We start from the raw sequence: 15736 nt of genomic DNA, 5'->3' as shown, positions 1-15736 counted from the left end.
CAAAGTGTGTGAGATGTCCCCTTCTAAGGTGTGTGAGATGTCCCCTTCCAACATGTGTGAGATGTCCCCTTCCAACATGTGTGAGATGTCCCCTTCCAAAGTGTGTGAGATGTCCCCTTCTAAGGTGTGTGAGATGTCCCCTTCCAACATGTGTCAGATGTCCCCTTCCAACATGTGTGAGATGTCCCCTTCCAAAGTGTGTGAGATGTCCCCTTCCAACGGGACTGGCTCCAGCCCCCTGACCTTCCTCCTCAGGGCATTTGGGGTGTGCCAATGAGCAGCTCCTGGGTGGCACTGCCCCTGTGCTGCCCGTTCCTGCTGATGGTGCTGGGGCACCGCTCCCTGCTCCGGGCCCTCCGGACACACCGGGGGCTCCACAGGGCCACAGCTTTCTGCTGCCCTGCTGGCCTGGCACACCCGGGCTGTCCCTGCCCTGCCCTGCCCGCCGTGCTGGCCCTGTCCTGCTGCCCGAGCTGTGCCTCGAGGCCTGCCTGGCCCGGGTGTTCTTCATCCACACCTTCTGGGCCACCGGGCCGGGGGGCCTGCTGGCCACGGCCTTCGACTGCTGCGGCTCCGTGTGTGGCTCCGCTGGGTAGGACGTGGTGCTGGCCGTGCCCTGTGCCCATGGTGATGGTTGTACCCTTTGCCCATGGTGATGGCTGTGCCCTGTGCCCCATGGTGCTGGCTGTACCCTGTGCCCCATGGTGCTGGCTGTGCCCCATGATCATGGTGCTGGCTGTGCCCTGTGCCCCATGGTGATGGCTGTACCCTGTGCCCATGGTGATGGTTGTACCCTGTGCCCCATGGTGCTGGCTGTGCCCCGTGCCCATGGTGCTGGCTGTGCCCTGTGCCCCATGGTGCTGGCTGTGCCCTGTGCCCCATGGTGATGGCTGTGCCCCATGATCATGGTGCTAGCTGTGCCCCGTGCCCATGGTGCTGGCTGTGCCCTGTGCCCCATGGTGCTGGCTGTGCCCTGTGCCCCGTGGTGCTGGCTGTGCCCTGTGCCCCATGGTGATGGCTGTACCCTGTGCCCATGGTGATGGTTGTACCCTGTGCCCCATGGTGCTGGCTGTGCCCCGTGCCCATGGTGCTGGCTGTGCCCTGTGCCCATGGTGCTGGCTGTGCCCCGTGCCCATGGTGCTGGCTGTGCCCTGTGCCCCATGGTGCTGGCTGTGCCCCATGCCCCGTGCCCATGGTGATGGCTGTGCCCTGTGCCCATGGTGCTGGCTGTGCCCCGTGCCCATGGTGCTGGCTGTGCCCCGTGCCCATGGTGCTGGCTGTGCCCTGTGCCCATGGTGCTGGCTGTGCCCCGTGCCCATGGTGCTGGCTGTACCCTGTACCCCGTGGTGCTGACCATGCCCCGTGCCCCGTGCCCATGGTGCTGGCTGTGCCCTGTGCCCCGTGGTGCTGGCTGTGCCCCATGATCATGGTGCTGGCTGTGCCCTGTGCCCCATGGTGATGGCTGTGCCCCATGCCCACGGTGATGGCTGTACCCTGTGCCCCATGGTGATGGCTGTGCCCTGTACCCCCTGGTGCTGGCCATGCCCCGTGCCCCGTGCCCATGGTGCTGGCTGTGCCCCATGCCCACGGTGCTGCCCGTGCTGTCCTCCCTCACGAGATGCCCTCTGCGGGTCCCGAGTCCTGTCACACTCGTTCTGCCCCCCGGGCCGTGCCAAGGCCACGTGCGGGGATGCCCAGTGAGCATCTGGACGGCTGGACAGGGGGCTGTTCCCCCAGGGCTGCTCCCCCAGGGCTGCACTCCACGGCCATCCTGCTGTCCGTGGCCGTCCTGCTGTCCCACAGCTGATCCTCAGCGCCGTCCTCAGCTCCGTGTCCTGGAGGCCAAAGCCTTCAGCACCCACTTCTCCCACCTCTGTGCCATCCTCATCCTCTGCATCCCACTCACCAGCCTGTCTGTCCTGCACAGGTCTAGGAAGCAGCTGCCCCCTCACCCCATGCTCCTGGTCCCACCTGTCCTGAACCCACCCACGTACAGCTGGAAAACCAAGCAGATCCAGAGGCGGACCCACATCCTGCTCTGCCAGAGAGGGACCCAGCAGCAGGTCTAGTTCCAGACAGGAAATGTCCCAAGGCCAATCTCTTCCTTCTATTCCTCTCCAGACTGGTTGCTTATGGCAATATACTCTCCTGGAGAGGATCCCTCATGTTCCTTCACATCCCAGGAGAACCCTGTCACCTCTCTGTAGCACAGCTCCCTTCCTGTCCATGGAGGGATGGATTTTGGCCATCCACATTATCCCAGCTCCCATTCTGGGATGCCCCACTCTCCGAAGGGCTGTGAGAGGGCAGAGCTGGTGTGGCCATGTGGTGAAGCTGCCTCCCTGAAGGTCGGGGAGACAAGGCTGCTGGGGGCAGGTTTTCATCTGGGAATTCACTGCTAAGAGGGATTTGGTCTCTGCAGAAGTACAAACAGTGTTACCAGACTTGTGATTTTATTGACAATATCCCTGTTCAGTCCAGGACATGAAACTGTCAGTTCCCAGAGCTGTGTGACCATGTGAGACCCCTCAGCTTTCACTGTATGATGGAGACAGAAAGCCTTTAGGCACTGGAAGGGGCTCTCAGCTCTCCCTGGATCCTTCTCTTCTCCAAGTGAACAGTCCCAGCTCTCCCAGTCTGGCTCCAGAGCAGAGGGGCTCCAGCCCTGGGAGCATCCCCATGGTCCCTCTAGACTCTCTCCAGCAGCTCCATGTCCTTATGCTGGAGGCCCCAGAGCCAGACACATCATTCCATATGGGGTCTCCTGGGAGCAGAGCCCAGGCTGTAGGGGTGAGCCCAGGACACGGCTGGGTCATGCCATGTGCTCCTTGATGCTCACATGAACTCCCCATCCCTGCAGCCGCCCCAAACCTGGCTGGGCTCCAGCTGGTCCCAGCGATTCACCCCCTTCCTTTAATCATTGACAGCACCACGTGTCTTCCCAACATTCCCTGTTTGCTTTTCTCTGTTTAACTTTCCACTGATGGTGCCCAAGGCAATAATGTACAGAGCAATTTTTCTCCCAGTGCTTTCCAGCTGTCCATCCTTTCCCTGACCTGCGTTTCCCATCACACATCTCCCCTGTGCCAGCAAACAGGGGCAGTTGTCACCTCCTACTCCACACTGGGGTGAGTTCAGGAGCTCCAAGGATGCTCCCAGGGATGTGAAGCCTCTCTGCTCTGGAGCCAGGCTGGGAGAGCTGGGAATGTTCAGCCTGGAGAAGAGAAGGCTCCAGGGAGACCTGAGAGCCCCTTGCAGGGCCTAAAGGGGCTCCAGGAGAGCTGGAGAGGGACTGGGGACAAGGCATGGAGGGACAGGACACAGGGAATGGCTTCCACTGCCAGAGGGCAGGGAGAGATGGGATAGTGGGAAGGAATTCCTGGCTGGGAGGGTGGGGAGGCCCTGGCCCAGGTTGCCCAGAGAAGCTGTGGCTGCCCCTGGATCCCTGGGAGTGTCCAAGGCCAGGTTGGACGGGGCTTGGAGCAACCTGGGCTGGTGGAAGGTGTCCCTGCCCATGGAAGGAATATGGAACTGGATGATCTTTAAGCTCCCTTCCAACCCAAATCTTTTGACAGTGATGATGAACAAATGATGCCCAGACACTGCCTCACTTCTTATTCTGATCAACCCTTGTGTTTTGTACCAATCCCACATTTTAGTCACGTGTGTGACATTCCTTTGGAATCAGCTGACCCCACACAGCCCTCCCAGGGGATTCAGCTGGTTTGTGTTAATGGATTTGAAAGAGTTTTTCTTCCCAGAAAGGGAGAAGTCTCTCTGCAGCAGCACCAGCACAACTTCCTTATTGGTAAAACATCATCTGCTCTGCAAGAGAGGCAGAATGGGCCCCGAGAAGTGAAAGGAGTTTACAGACAGCTCTGAAACGCGGTCGGATCCGGGACACTCCCGTGAATTCTACTGAGATGTCTTTCCTATTTTATTGTTTTCAGTAGCACCCACCCGGCTCCTCTGCTTCTTCATCTTGGGATTTCACCCTCCTGGAAAATCCTGGGAACTTTCTTGTAAACTAACGTGAGTGGGGGGATCCTGGGGTGGTCACACGTTCATTGGGAAAGTTTGTTCTATCTTTGGAACTGGACATGGACTCATGTTCTGACCTAGTTTAAGAACACAAAATCCTCTGTTTACGCCTCCATATCCACATCCCCAGACAGAGCAGCCTCTGGATAAACAGATTCCATAGGTTAATCTCAGCCTTGAGAGTGCAGTAGGTCATGGGTGAGGCCGGGAGGAATTGGGTGGTTTGAGTGGGACACCATAGAGGGATATGGGGCTTTTCAAATTATGGAGGAAAACTCCAAAAATGAAGCTTCTGTGTTTCAACAGGTCCAGCTCTGCCCTGAGTGTCCCAAATTTGGGGCAACTCGTGGGGTCCAGTCTCTCTCCCGTGGCAGTTAGGGGTGGTGGGTTGGTGGGGCCGTGCAGCTGTGGAGCACATCTGCTCTAGGGAGAGCTGAGCTGCTCTGGCAGTTCAAACTCCAAACCAAATCCTACCCCCAAAACCACATCCTACATCACAAACACCTCATCTTAGGTTTCACCTGGAGGGTGGGACCCACGGGAGGTGTTTGTAGCTCTGTAGGTCATGAATAAACCCTCAGCTTTTGCCCTGGGCAGCTGTGCCAGGGCTGGACAGCCCTTTCCATGGTGAAATGTTCCCAATATCCAGCCTGAGCCTCCCCTGGCACAGCTGGAGGCTGTTTCCCCTTGTCCTGTCCCTTGTTCCCTGGGAACAGAGCCCGACTTCCCCCCGAGTCTCCCCTCCTGTCAGGGGGTTGCAGAGCCAGAAGGTCCCCCCTGAAAGAAACAACTGGTCTGTGATACAAACACAAACAGCATCTGGGCATGGGCAGCACAAAGTTCTGAGTTCACTCAGCGTCACAGTTACTCATATATCCATTATGAATTCCCCTGGATCCCTCTCCTGTCCCTTCTGGAAGCAGAACTGTCTGATAACATTTTGCCAAATTGAATTTCCACCCATTCGGTGACATCCCAGTGATTTATTTTGAAGAAGTCATTGCAGAATTGCAGCATAATGTTGTTACTACCTCTCCCCACAGCTCTGCTCTCATCTCCTCGCACTGTTACTGAGATGCCTGGTGCAATATTTTCCCAAAATCCAGTTACAGGGGAGTGGCAAAGGCGAATGGACACATTTGGCCTTATCAGAATGAAACTACTTCAATCTGCAGAACATAAAATCTGTTAAGAGATCAAAATCCAAAGTCTTTTCAAAATTATATCCCTGGAGGTGTCTGGTTGGACAGGGCAACCTGGACTAGAACAGCCTGGTCTGGTGGAAGGTGTCCCTGCCCATGGCAGAGGGTGGAACTGGGTGAGCTTTAAGGTCCCTCCCAACCCAAACCACGCAGTGATCCTGTGATTCTATGACCCCACATTCTGGAATTTCAATCTCTTTAAACCTTGAGGAACAAGGTGAAGGCACGTGTGAAATTCCTGGGGCTTGTGTGCACTGTGACCCAGCCACCTCGATCCAGATGTGGCCAGGCAACCTGGACACTCCCAAATTAATTAATTGGCACCATTCCTATTCTTTCTAGGAAGGAAATCCTCCTGCAGAGCAAACCATGGCTGTCCCTGTCCCCAGCAAGCCCCTGGATCCTTCTGACCCCATGTTGGGCACCTGGGGATGAACAGAAAATCCAAGTGTGCTTTTCATCCACAACTTTCGGTTGGTTTTGGCAGAGCTGTGGTCCCTCCACAGCCAGTGCTGTGTCCTCTCCTCTCCTGGCCACTCCTGGAGAGCTGTGCTGTGGATGGTGAGCTCCAGGAGGTAGGAAGTGGGACTGGCAGGAATTCCCTCAGGAATGACACTTGTCCAAGAGGTGCTGCACACAGGGCTGGGTTTGGGGATTGGGCACTGCCCTCCTGGAGATCACACACCTGCAGGAGTTCCACAGCTTTGCTTCGACTTTGCTTCCCTATCAGGGCAAATTTATTGCACCCCAGTTGTTATTTAGAATCACAGAACCACAGAATTCCCAGGTTGGAAGGGACCCCCAAGGATCATCCAGTCCAAGCCCTGGCCCAGCCCAGAACACCCCAGCACTCCCCCCTGTCTCTCAGAGCGTTGTCCAAACCCTCCTGGAGCTCTGGCAGCCTTGGGGCCGTGCCCACTGCCCTGGGGAGCCTGGGCAGTGCCCACCACCCTCTGGGGGAAGAACCTTGTGCTGAGATCCACCCTGAGCCTGCCCTGTCCCAGCTCCAGCCCTTCCCTGGGTCCTGTCCCTGCTCCCAGAGGTCGGAGCTGCCCCTCGGGAGGAGCTGCAGCCCCCGCTGAGCTCTGCCCTGGGGCTCCTCTGCTCCAGCTGCACCAGCCAAGTGCCCTCAGCTGCTCCTCAGTGGCCCCTCCAGACCCTTCCCCATCCCCCTGTCCCTCCTCTGGGTGCTCTCTAGGAGCTTTAGATCTATTTTATATACAGCCTCCAGACAGCACCACCCTGCCTGGGGAGGTTTGGGATGTGCTGCACACGATGCTGCTCTGAGTTTGTATTCAGCAAATCACCTGCAGGTCGTGCTGACCAACACTCCCCTCTCTGCTGCCTCGAGGTCGCCTCTGCCGGCTCTGCCTAATGGGGGAAAACAAAACTCTGTTTGCAGGTTGCTCTGGGGCTGTTTGATTTTCCACCCCTCACACTAAAAGCAGAGTCTGCTGCCCCTGCAGCCTCAGTCCCTGTCCCCCCTGCATTTCTGCCGCCCCCCCGGGTTGTTTCCCCGCTGTCCCAGGTCAGGCACTGCCGTGTCAGTGTTTGCCCTCCAGGGCTCTCTGGGCAGGACGGGGTCGGTGCCGCGGCTCTCCCGGGGGTCGCTCGGGCAGCGCAGGAAATGGGCTGGCACCGCTTGGCTTTACCCGAGGTTTTGGCATCATTTCAGTTACAGACACGGTTTCTCTGCTCAAACAGCCCCGCTGGCTGAGCAGGTGTGGAGGAGGCCGGGCTGGAGCGGGACCTGGTTCATGAGGTGGTGAATCGGAGAATCCCAGAATCACCGGGGTTGGAAAAGCCCTCCCAGATCATCAAGCCCAACCTGTGACCGATCCCCACCTTGTCAACCAGTCAGTCTCAATAGGCTTGGAAGTCTTTTCCAAAACCAATGATTCTATGACCAAGCCCCCGCCCCTTCCCTTTCCCTCCTCACCATCCCTTCCCACACTCCTGTCAGCTCTGACCCACTGAACTCTGCCCCGGAGAGTCAACGTGATTAGGACTGGCTTAGCCTCAAATTATAAACATTTCCAGCACTGACTTCTGGATGCCCAGTGGTGGCTGTGCCCCCCTCAGCTGGGATGCTGGGAAAGCTCTTCTTATTTTTTTTAAAGATGGGAAAATAGATGATCAGCTCCTCACAGCCCTCCCCACACACAGCAATACCACATGTCTGGGAAAAGAGATTAAGAAGAAACCCAGCCGGGGGGGTTGGCAGGAGCACAGGGCCGAGACTTCCCTGAGAAAAGCTCGGGGTGGGAGAGCCTGGAGGCACAAACCAGGGGAACTGCAAGATTTGGAGCATATCTGGAGATGAAATGATCTCATATTGTGCAATAGGTGTGGGGCTATTCAAGCAAGTTGTGGCTGCCCCTGGATCCCTGGAAGTGTCCAAGGCCAGGTTGGACGGGGCTTGGAGCAACCTGGGCTGGTGGAAGGTGTCCCTGCCCATGGCAGGGGTGGCACTGGATGGGCTTTGGGGTCCCTTCCAATCCAACCCAGTCTGGGATTTTGTTCCACTAGAGCAAACTAAAGGTCCCTCCATCCTGCCATCCTGCCTCAGAAGAATTAATGACCCTCAAAGGGGGGGCCCTGTTCCTCAAAGGGTCATTAATAATGGTTATTAGTGGCCATTTAGGAAGGTAATTTACTGTTTATCGTTCCCTTGGCACATGTCCCAGCATCTGGCAATCAATCCAGAGGCTTCCTGAGCAGGAGGCAGCACCTCAGCCATCATGTTTCATAGAAATCAATGCATTTCTCATCTCTGGACTTGACTAATCCTTTTTTCTATATACTTTGGGCTCCCACAACACCCAGCGGTGATGAGTCCCAAAACTCCATTATAAGATCATTTTTACTTGTTTAAAATCATAGAATGATTTGGGTTGAAAGTGACCCTAAATACATATTTATAAATATCCTTAAATATGTCTTTAATCTGCCTGATGTTTTCAGTGTGTGTTCTCCCCTTCCTGGTTCAGATAGTGTGAGTACAGAGGAATAATGATTCCATACGGATCATCTCCTCCCTGTCTATTATCTTACAGACCTTTCCTGGATTGCTTCATTGGCTCTGCTTGGGGCTGAAAAGTCTTCTTGTGATAATCTCCAATTTTACAGGAGCTTCCTTGGAGTTGTCAGGCTGTTGGACTGGACTGTTGTGGGTTCCTTCCAACCAAATTTTTTCCTCTTTTTCCTTTCCCTTTCCCTTTCCCTTTCCCTTTCCCTTTCCCTTTCCCTTTCCCTTTCCCTTTCCTTTCCTTCTCTCTCAGACTCCCTCAGTGGAGCCGGGGGGGGGTCGGGCTCTGCTGCCAGGGAACAAGGGACAGGAGGAGAGGGAACGGCCTCCAGCTGTGCCAGGGGAGGCTCAGGTTGGACAGGAGGAGGAATTTGCTGCTGGAAAGGGTGGTGAGGCCTTGGCAGGGGCTGCCCAGGGAGGTTTGGAGTGCCCAGCCCTGGAGGTGTCCCAGGAAGGCCTGGCCGTGGCACTCAGTGCTCTGGGCTGGGTGCCGAGGTGGGGATGGGGCACAGGAGGGATCCATGGGCTGGGAGGGCTTTTCCAACCCCAGTGACTCTGGGACTGTGTGAATTTACAGGTGAACACAGAGGGCAGTGCCCCAGCACAGACAGCTTTACAAGTGCAGAAGTGCCTCTGAGGGCCAGAGGCTGCGTTTTCTCTTCTTCACAAACCCATTCACTCTCCTGTGTCCCGGGTCAGGCACAGAAATGGGGGTTAAAGGCAATTTCCCCCCAGAGCTGAGATGGCAAAGATAAGCCTTGCCAGGAGACACCCACACACGGCCGAGTGAGGGACACCCGCTCCCGGGGCTGTGTTTGCCTTTGTACCATCCAGTTTGGCTTTATTGTGCAACACATTATGGTTTTAATTAAACATTCCGTGTCTCACCGGTCAGACGGGGACAGCCAGAGCTTCCCCTCTGTCATTCCCTCGGAGCGAAGCTGCAAACGCTCCTCTCACGAACTTTATGGTTGTTTCCACCAGGGATTTATTCCCCCAATAAAAACGACGTGCTTTGCCAGCGCGGTGGCTGCGGCCGTGCCAGCCATAAATCACAGGGGCCGCACACGTGTCGCCCAATAAAGTACCGGGAGACGATCCTGCCCGCTGGGAGAGCATCACAGCCGGGAGGGATGAGTCCCGTCCCTCGCAGCCGGGAGGGATGAGTCCCGTCCCTCGCAGCCGGGAGGGATGAGTCCCGTCCCTCGCCGTCCCAGTGCCGCGCTCGGCCCGGCCCATTGGCCCGGGGGTGTTATAAGCGCTGCCCTCCCAGTCGGGGACGGGGATTCGGGTCCTGCCTCAGCATCGCGCCGGGGCCGCGCTGCCCGTGCTGGCCCAGAGCCCCCGGACCCCGCTCGGTGAGTGCCCCGGGCGGGCAGCGCTGCCCGTCCCTCCGCTCCCGCTGCTCGGGGGGCACCGGCTCGGGGTGGGGGGTGTGTGGCCGAGGTGCCGCTCGGCAGGTCCGAGGGACCCTCCGGGAGGGATGTGCCGGGGGAGGCGGCTGGATGGCACCTCGCCGGGGCAGGTGGGTGGATGGAACCTCGCCGGGGCAGGTGGGTGGATGGAACCTCGCCGGGGCAGGTGGGTGGATGGCACCTCGCCGGGGCAGGTCGGGCCGTGGCGGTGCCGCGGGTCGTGCCGAGGGCTCTGTGCCCCCCTGCTCTGCCACCCTCGGGCGGTGGGAACGGCACGTCCCTGCCCTCGCCTCTGAAGTCGACAGAAATCGGGCTCCGTGGGTGTTGCGTCCCCAGAGCCCCTTTGCCGAGCCCTCGCTCGTTGCTTGAGTTGGCGGCGGTGCCGTTGTGAAAATAGCAACGGCTCCTCTTGGGAAAGGAGCAGATTTCTGAGTCTCATCCTCCCCGGCCCCGGCTCCCAAGGCTCTGCTCCTGCCTACGCTGACAAGAACCCTTAAAGCACCAGTGCTTTGAGTTATTGGTGAAAATCAGGGCCGGGGACAGGCAGGAAATCAGGAGGTGGCTTTTGAGGGCTGGAAAAGCAGGGACAGCTCCGTGTCCTTCGTGAAGCTTCTGCCTTGGTGCCTTACCCCTTCCCCCAGGCAGGCTGGGGTGGTCCTGGGGAGCAGCAACACCTCGGGCACTGAGCAGGGACACAGCCCCTCTCTGTGGTAGGATGCCACAGTCACCTCCCAGGGGCTGCCAGGAATCTTTCACTTGATATCCTCCAGGAACTGGAGGTTTGCTTCCTCCTCAGGGCTTGGCTGCAGTGAGGAAGGTGCAATTGCCATCCCATGATAGTCTGCTGGGAGATCTTTTCTGACCTGACTGATTGCCATTGTGTGATTCTGTAAGAGATGTGTGTCCCACGGGTTGTGCTATGTTATCTATACACATGTAAATGTACATACACAGGAACGAGCATGTGTGGCTGTTTATCTTTTTTGTAGTTATATGTGTATATATTTATAGCATTTATAGACACACATAAAGCATGGAGGGGTAAAACCACCTTGGAGTGGGATCAGTGTTGGAGCACAAAACAAACCAGAGCAGCTCAGAGAGGAGCAGAGTGAATAAATCCTATTTCGGGGTAACTTGTGTAGTGTGGTGGAGTTGCTGGTGTCTGACAAAGTCAGGTTTAAGTGGGGGTTTTCTTGTAGGAGGAGCCTCCCCTACAGACCCAGGGAGTTCTCACCTGTCCTTTCTTTCCCACTGTACTCCAACAGCGTCTCCCTTTTATCTGCCTCCGTATTCCTGGAAAACTGTTGCATCTCAGTGTCTTTGAGAGCTCTGGACCCCTGCCACAAGCTGCTCTTGGAGCTGCTCTTGGGGACGGTCAGGCAGACACACAGGCCTGGAGTTTTTTGGAATTTTTTAGGTTTTTAACCCAGCCCCCAGATGAGCCTGAACTGCAGGAGTTGGCAGGTTGATTTCACTGCTCAGATCATGGAATTATGGAATGGTTTGGGTTGGAGGGACCTTAAAGCCCACCCAGTGCCACCCCTGCCATGGGCAGGGACACCTTCCACCAGCCCAGGTTGCTCCAAGCCCTGTCCAACCTGGCCTGGGACACTTCCAGGGATCCAGGGGCAGCCACAGCTTCCCTGGGCAGCCTGTACCAGGGCCTCCCCACCCTCCAGACGGTGTTGGGTTGGCAGGAAGGGGCAGCTCTTACCTTTGGGGAGCTCTGAGCCTCCAATGAAGACCTGAGGGACCTCTGGACAGTCTCCCTTGGTCACATCAAGTGCTGTGGATGGGTGAGGGAAGGCCCTGGCTGCCCACCCACGTCTGAGCCACCCCCAAGGCTCTCCTGAAGAAGGGCTGTGATTGTGCCCTCAGCTCCTGTCACAGAAGGGCTGCAGGTCAAGGTGATTCCTGGCACCAACGAGTGTTTTTGCCCTGCCTGGAGGAAAGTAAATGACTTAGGATTTTCCCCAGCTCCCATAATTTACATGTTGCTTTTGCCCTGGAGCAGGAAGACGTTTGTCCTTGCTAAGCTTTGGGATTTATTGTCACGTTAGACTCTCAAACTGAGACTCTAATGAAGCAAAATCATATTAGGGCTCTAATAAATGCGTCATGGAAGAGCTGTGTGTTATTCAAAGATGAGCTGTGTTACATTTAACCCCCTGGCTCTCAGATCAGGCCCTCTGTGACCTGCATGTTTCACATCCTACACAAGGTGCAGAAAGACTGAAGCCACAAATACTCTTTTCCTTTAATTAGCTCTTGTTTTGCGCATTTGCTGCTTTCTTCCACCCACCCAGCGAGTCCTTCTGCCACTGAGGGGGCTCGGGGACCCCGACAGCCTCTCCAGCATCTCTGCTGGGTGCTTTGTCACATAAGTGTAGGAACCTGGAATGTGTGAGGCTCAGAGGTTTGCTGGATAATTCAGGTTGGAGACACTTCAGAAGATCTCTAGTCCAGCATCAGCCTCCAGACAGGGCCAGCTGTGAGGTCAGACAGGGCTGTTCATGGCTTTGACCAGTTGGGTCTTGAAAACTTCTGAGGATGGAGATGTGCAGCCTCTGGACAACCTGCTCCAATGCTTGATGGGGAAACATTTCTCATTTTATCCAGTCTAAACCCCCCTTGTTTCAACTTATACCTGTTGTCTCATCCTCCTGCCATGCTCAGCTCTGAAGAGCCTGGTGCAGCCTCCTTGGTGCCTCCCAGGAGGTAGGGGAAAGCTGGTGGTGAATCCCTGCTCATCTTCCCTTCTCCAAGCTGAACAAGCCTTTCTCCTTGGTCTCTCACTCCAGAGCACTGCTCCAACCCCACCCATCCCAGCAGACTCCTGCTGAACTCCCCAGAGCAGACACTGCTGGATTTCCATAAAGGCTTCACTCACCTCCTACTCTTGATCCCTCTGTAAAACCCCCACCATTTCCCACATCCCCCTGCCCTCCAATCCAGACCCAGAGACTTTCCCTGGATCCTCCCCAGGGCTCTGAACCTGCAACATCTTGTGCTTTGCCTTGTGTTTGCTTGTTATTGATAAATTCACAGGCACCACCCAGGTGGGGTTTTGCTCCTCTCTCTGCACATGGCAGTGGGATTGTGAAAGGAGCAACAGCTTGGGTGTGAGAGCCACTGAAAATCCTCCTTCCCGTGGGGCCCATCCTCTGAGCCAAGAGCAGGAGAGGCTGAGTGCCTGATTCTCTGGTACATTTTTCATCCTGGAACCCCAGAATGGTTTGGGATGGAAGAGACCCCAAAGCCCATCCAGTGCCACCCCTGCCATGAGCAGGAACACCTTCCACTAGCCCAGGTTGCTCCAAGCCCCATCCAACCTGGCCTTGGACACTTCCAGGGATCCAGGGGCAGCCACAGCTTCTCTGGGCAACCTGAGCCAGGGCCAAGAAATTTTGCATTTGTTTCCAAGGTTGATTCCTAAATGAGAAGTATCAGAGTTAAAATGTCGCCATTTTTTTCACCCAGTTGTCATCAAAAAAGTCTTATCTTAGCAGCTTGGTCTTGGCTGGGATGATCACAGAAAAGGCATTTGCCCACTCAACAAAGCATCTCAAACTCTGGAATTTGGGGAGGACTTGGAGCAGTGTTGCTCACTAGGAAGGTTTTTTCTTCCACTCTGAAGTTTTTATTTTTTTTCTTTTTCAAGAAACAATGTCCATCCATTTCCTTCATTCTAGGGTTTATTGGATAAACAGGAGTGCAGTCACACTTGACACCGTGGTAACTGTGCCAGTGTCCAAACAGCACGTGGGTGCCCGCTCAGGTTGGAGGGGAGGTGGAGGGATGTGCAGCTTCTCTATTCAGTGCAGAGTCCGACTACCTGGAGTTTGTGTTGTTGGTGTGTTTTAGGTCTAGTCCATGCAAGAGCTGAGCTGGGATGGAGCAGGACTCACGTGCCACGTGGGAGTTCAATGGCTCCTTCCATCAGCCTTCAGCTTTCCTCATGCTGGGCATCCCAGGCCTGGAAGCCCTTCACCCCTGGATCTCCATCCCTTTCTGTGCTCTCTACCTCACTGCTCTCTTGGGGAACTGCATGATCCTGTTCATCATCAGGAGGACCCAAAGTCTCCACGAGCCAATGTACTACTTCCTGTGCATGCTGGCGGTCACCGACCTGGGCCTGGCCCTGTGCACCCTGCCCACCACGCTGGGGCTCCTCTGGTTCAACCTGCGCAGCATCGGCTTCGATGCCTGCCTCGCCCAGATGTACTTCATCCACATCCTGTCCTTCATCGAGTCCTCCGTGCTCCTGGCCATGGCCTTCGACCGCTTCATTGCCATCTCCCGCCCCCTGAGACACCCCTCCATCCTGACCAAGGCCACTGTCACAAAGATAGGCCTGGCCATCGTGCTCAGGGGGATGGTCTCCCTCCTTCCCATTCCCTTCCTGCTCAAGAGACTGACCTACTGCGGGAAGACGGAGCTGTCCCACTCCTTCTGCTTCCACCCCGACATCATGAACCTGGCGTGTGCAGACATAAAGGTCAATGTCTTCTATGGCATGATCATTCTCTTGTCCACGGTGGGGATGGACTTCATCTTCATCGTGCTGTCCTACATCCTCATCATCAAAACCGTCGTCAGCCTCGCGACCAAGGAGGAGTGTCTGAAGGCCCTGAACACGTGTGTGTCCCACATCTGTGCTGTCCTGGTGTTCTTCATCCCCATGATCGGCCTGTCCATGATCCACCGCTTTGGGAAGAACGTTCCCCCTCTGGTGAACGCTTTGGTGGCCTACACCTACCTCCTCATCCCCCCCGCCCTGAACCCCGTCATCTACAGCATCAAATCCAGCCACATCCGCGAGGCCTTGCTCAGGGCCCTGCGCAGGAGTAGTGGGGCTGACTGGTAGCTTCCCCCACCAGCTCTGCCAGAAAGTGCTGCTGGACTGGTTTCTCAGTCAGGGACAGCAGGCTGATTTCTTGGTCAGACCTGGTTCACTGCTTGGTCAGAGCTGCTGGACTGGTTTCTTGGTCAGACCTGGTTCACTGCTTTCTTGGTCAGAGCTCTTGGACTGATTTCTTGGTCAGAGCTGCTGGACTGGCGTCTTGGTCAGAGCTCTTGGACTGGTTTCTCACTCAGAGCTGGTGGGCTGGTTCCTTGGTGCTCCATGCACACAGCAGGTCACTGCCAGAGGAAAGAGCTGCAGATCCACTCAGATGCTGTCTCCCAACCCAGAGCTGTGACCTTCCCTGTTGTGTCCCAGCAAGATGCCTTCATCCCTTCCAGCAGCCTGTGAACACCCCGAGCACTAATGAAACACCCAGGTGGAACCCCAGCGAGGGAGACAATTAAAGAAACATGGGCTGCATGACTTTGTCTTTCCAAGTCATGGGGGGGGGATTGAGGAACCTCCATCACATGTGAGACAGGGCTTGGGCCAGGAGCTGGGAACCACCCTGGCTGTCCCAGCCCTTTGCTGTTCAGCTGGAAACATGCCCCAGGGTGCAGCTCAGTCCAGAGCCTGAGCACAGAGCAGTTCTGGGCAGGTCCTCTTGAGGGGCCTGGACAGTCTCAGCCTCCACCCGTCCCTGAAGTGCTGTGTTGTGCTGCTTGAGGCTGGGGTTGAGTTAATTTAGTCACAGGGGCTGGTGTGGGGCTGTGTTTGTTTTGTGCTGAACACAGGGCTGAGAACACAGAGATGGTTTTGTTAGTGCTGAGCTCACCCAGAGCCAAGGCCTTTCCTGCCCCTGGTACAGCCCCACTGGGGAGATGGCTGGGCTGGGGGGGTGTGGGAAGTTTGGAGGAAACACAGCTGGGATAGGTGACCCCAACCGAGCCAGGGGATATCCCAGTCCATAGGACAACGTGCCCAGTATGTGAAGGGCGGGGGAGAAGGAGGAAGGGGGGGACATTTGAGTTGATGCTCTTTGTCTACCCAAGTCACTGTTACACGTGAGAGGGCCCTGCTGTCCTAGAGGAGCTGAACACCTGCTGCCCATGGAAGAGGGAATTAATTCCTTGTTTTGCTTTGCTTGTGTGCGTGGCTTTTGCTTTCCCTAGTAAAGTGTCTTTATCCCAACCCACTGGTT

The 15736-nt window shown here is 56.1% G+C and overlaps 1 protein-coding gene across 3 annotated transcripts; it reads left to right on the top strand.

The window, feature by feature from the left end:
- The first annotated feature begins 5802 nt into the window (after positions 1-5802).
- On the top strand, positions 5803-15069 carry LOC116782967 (olfactory receptor 51G2-like). 3 transcript variants are annotated; one of them, XM_032680149.1, is made up of 2 exons: positions 5803-5818; positions 13554-15069. In XM_032680149.1, the coding sequence occupies exon 2, from the start codon at positions 13582-13584 to the stop codon at positions 14554-14556; it is 975 nt and encodes a 324-aa protein (XP_032536040.1). In that variant the 5' UTR covers positions 5803-5818; positions 13554-13581; the 3' UTR covers positions 14557-15069. The 3 variants fall into 3 exon arrangements, with proteins under 3 accessions (XP_032536040.1, XP_032536038.1, XP_032536039.1); XM_032680147.1 differs by lacking the exon at positions 5803-5818 and adding an exon at positions 9161-9629; XM_032680148.1 differs by lacking the exon at positions 5803-5818 and adding an exon at positions 12179-12893.
- The last annotated feature ends 667 nt before the right edge of the window (positions 15070-15736 follow it).

Source organism: Chiroxiphia lanceolata, chromosome 2 (genome assembly GCF_009829145.1).
Source record: "Chiroxiphia lanceolata isolate bChiLan1 chromosome 2, bChiLan1.pri, whole genome shotgun sequence".
In the NCBI taxonomy this organism is placed as follows: Eukaryota; Metazoa; Chordata; class Aves; order Passeriformes; family Pipridae; genus Chiroxiphia; species Chiroxiphia lanceolata.
The sequence above is the reverse complement of the archived record's forward strand: the minus strand, read 5'-3'. Positions and strand labels throughout refer to the sequence as shown.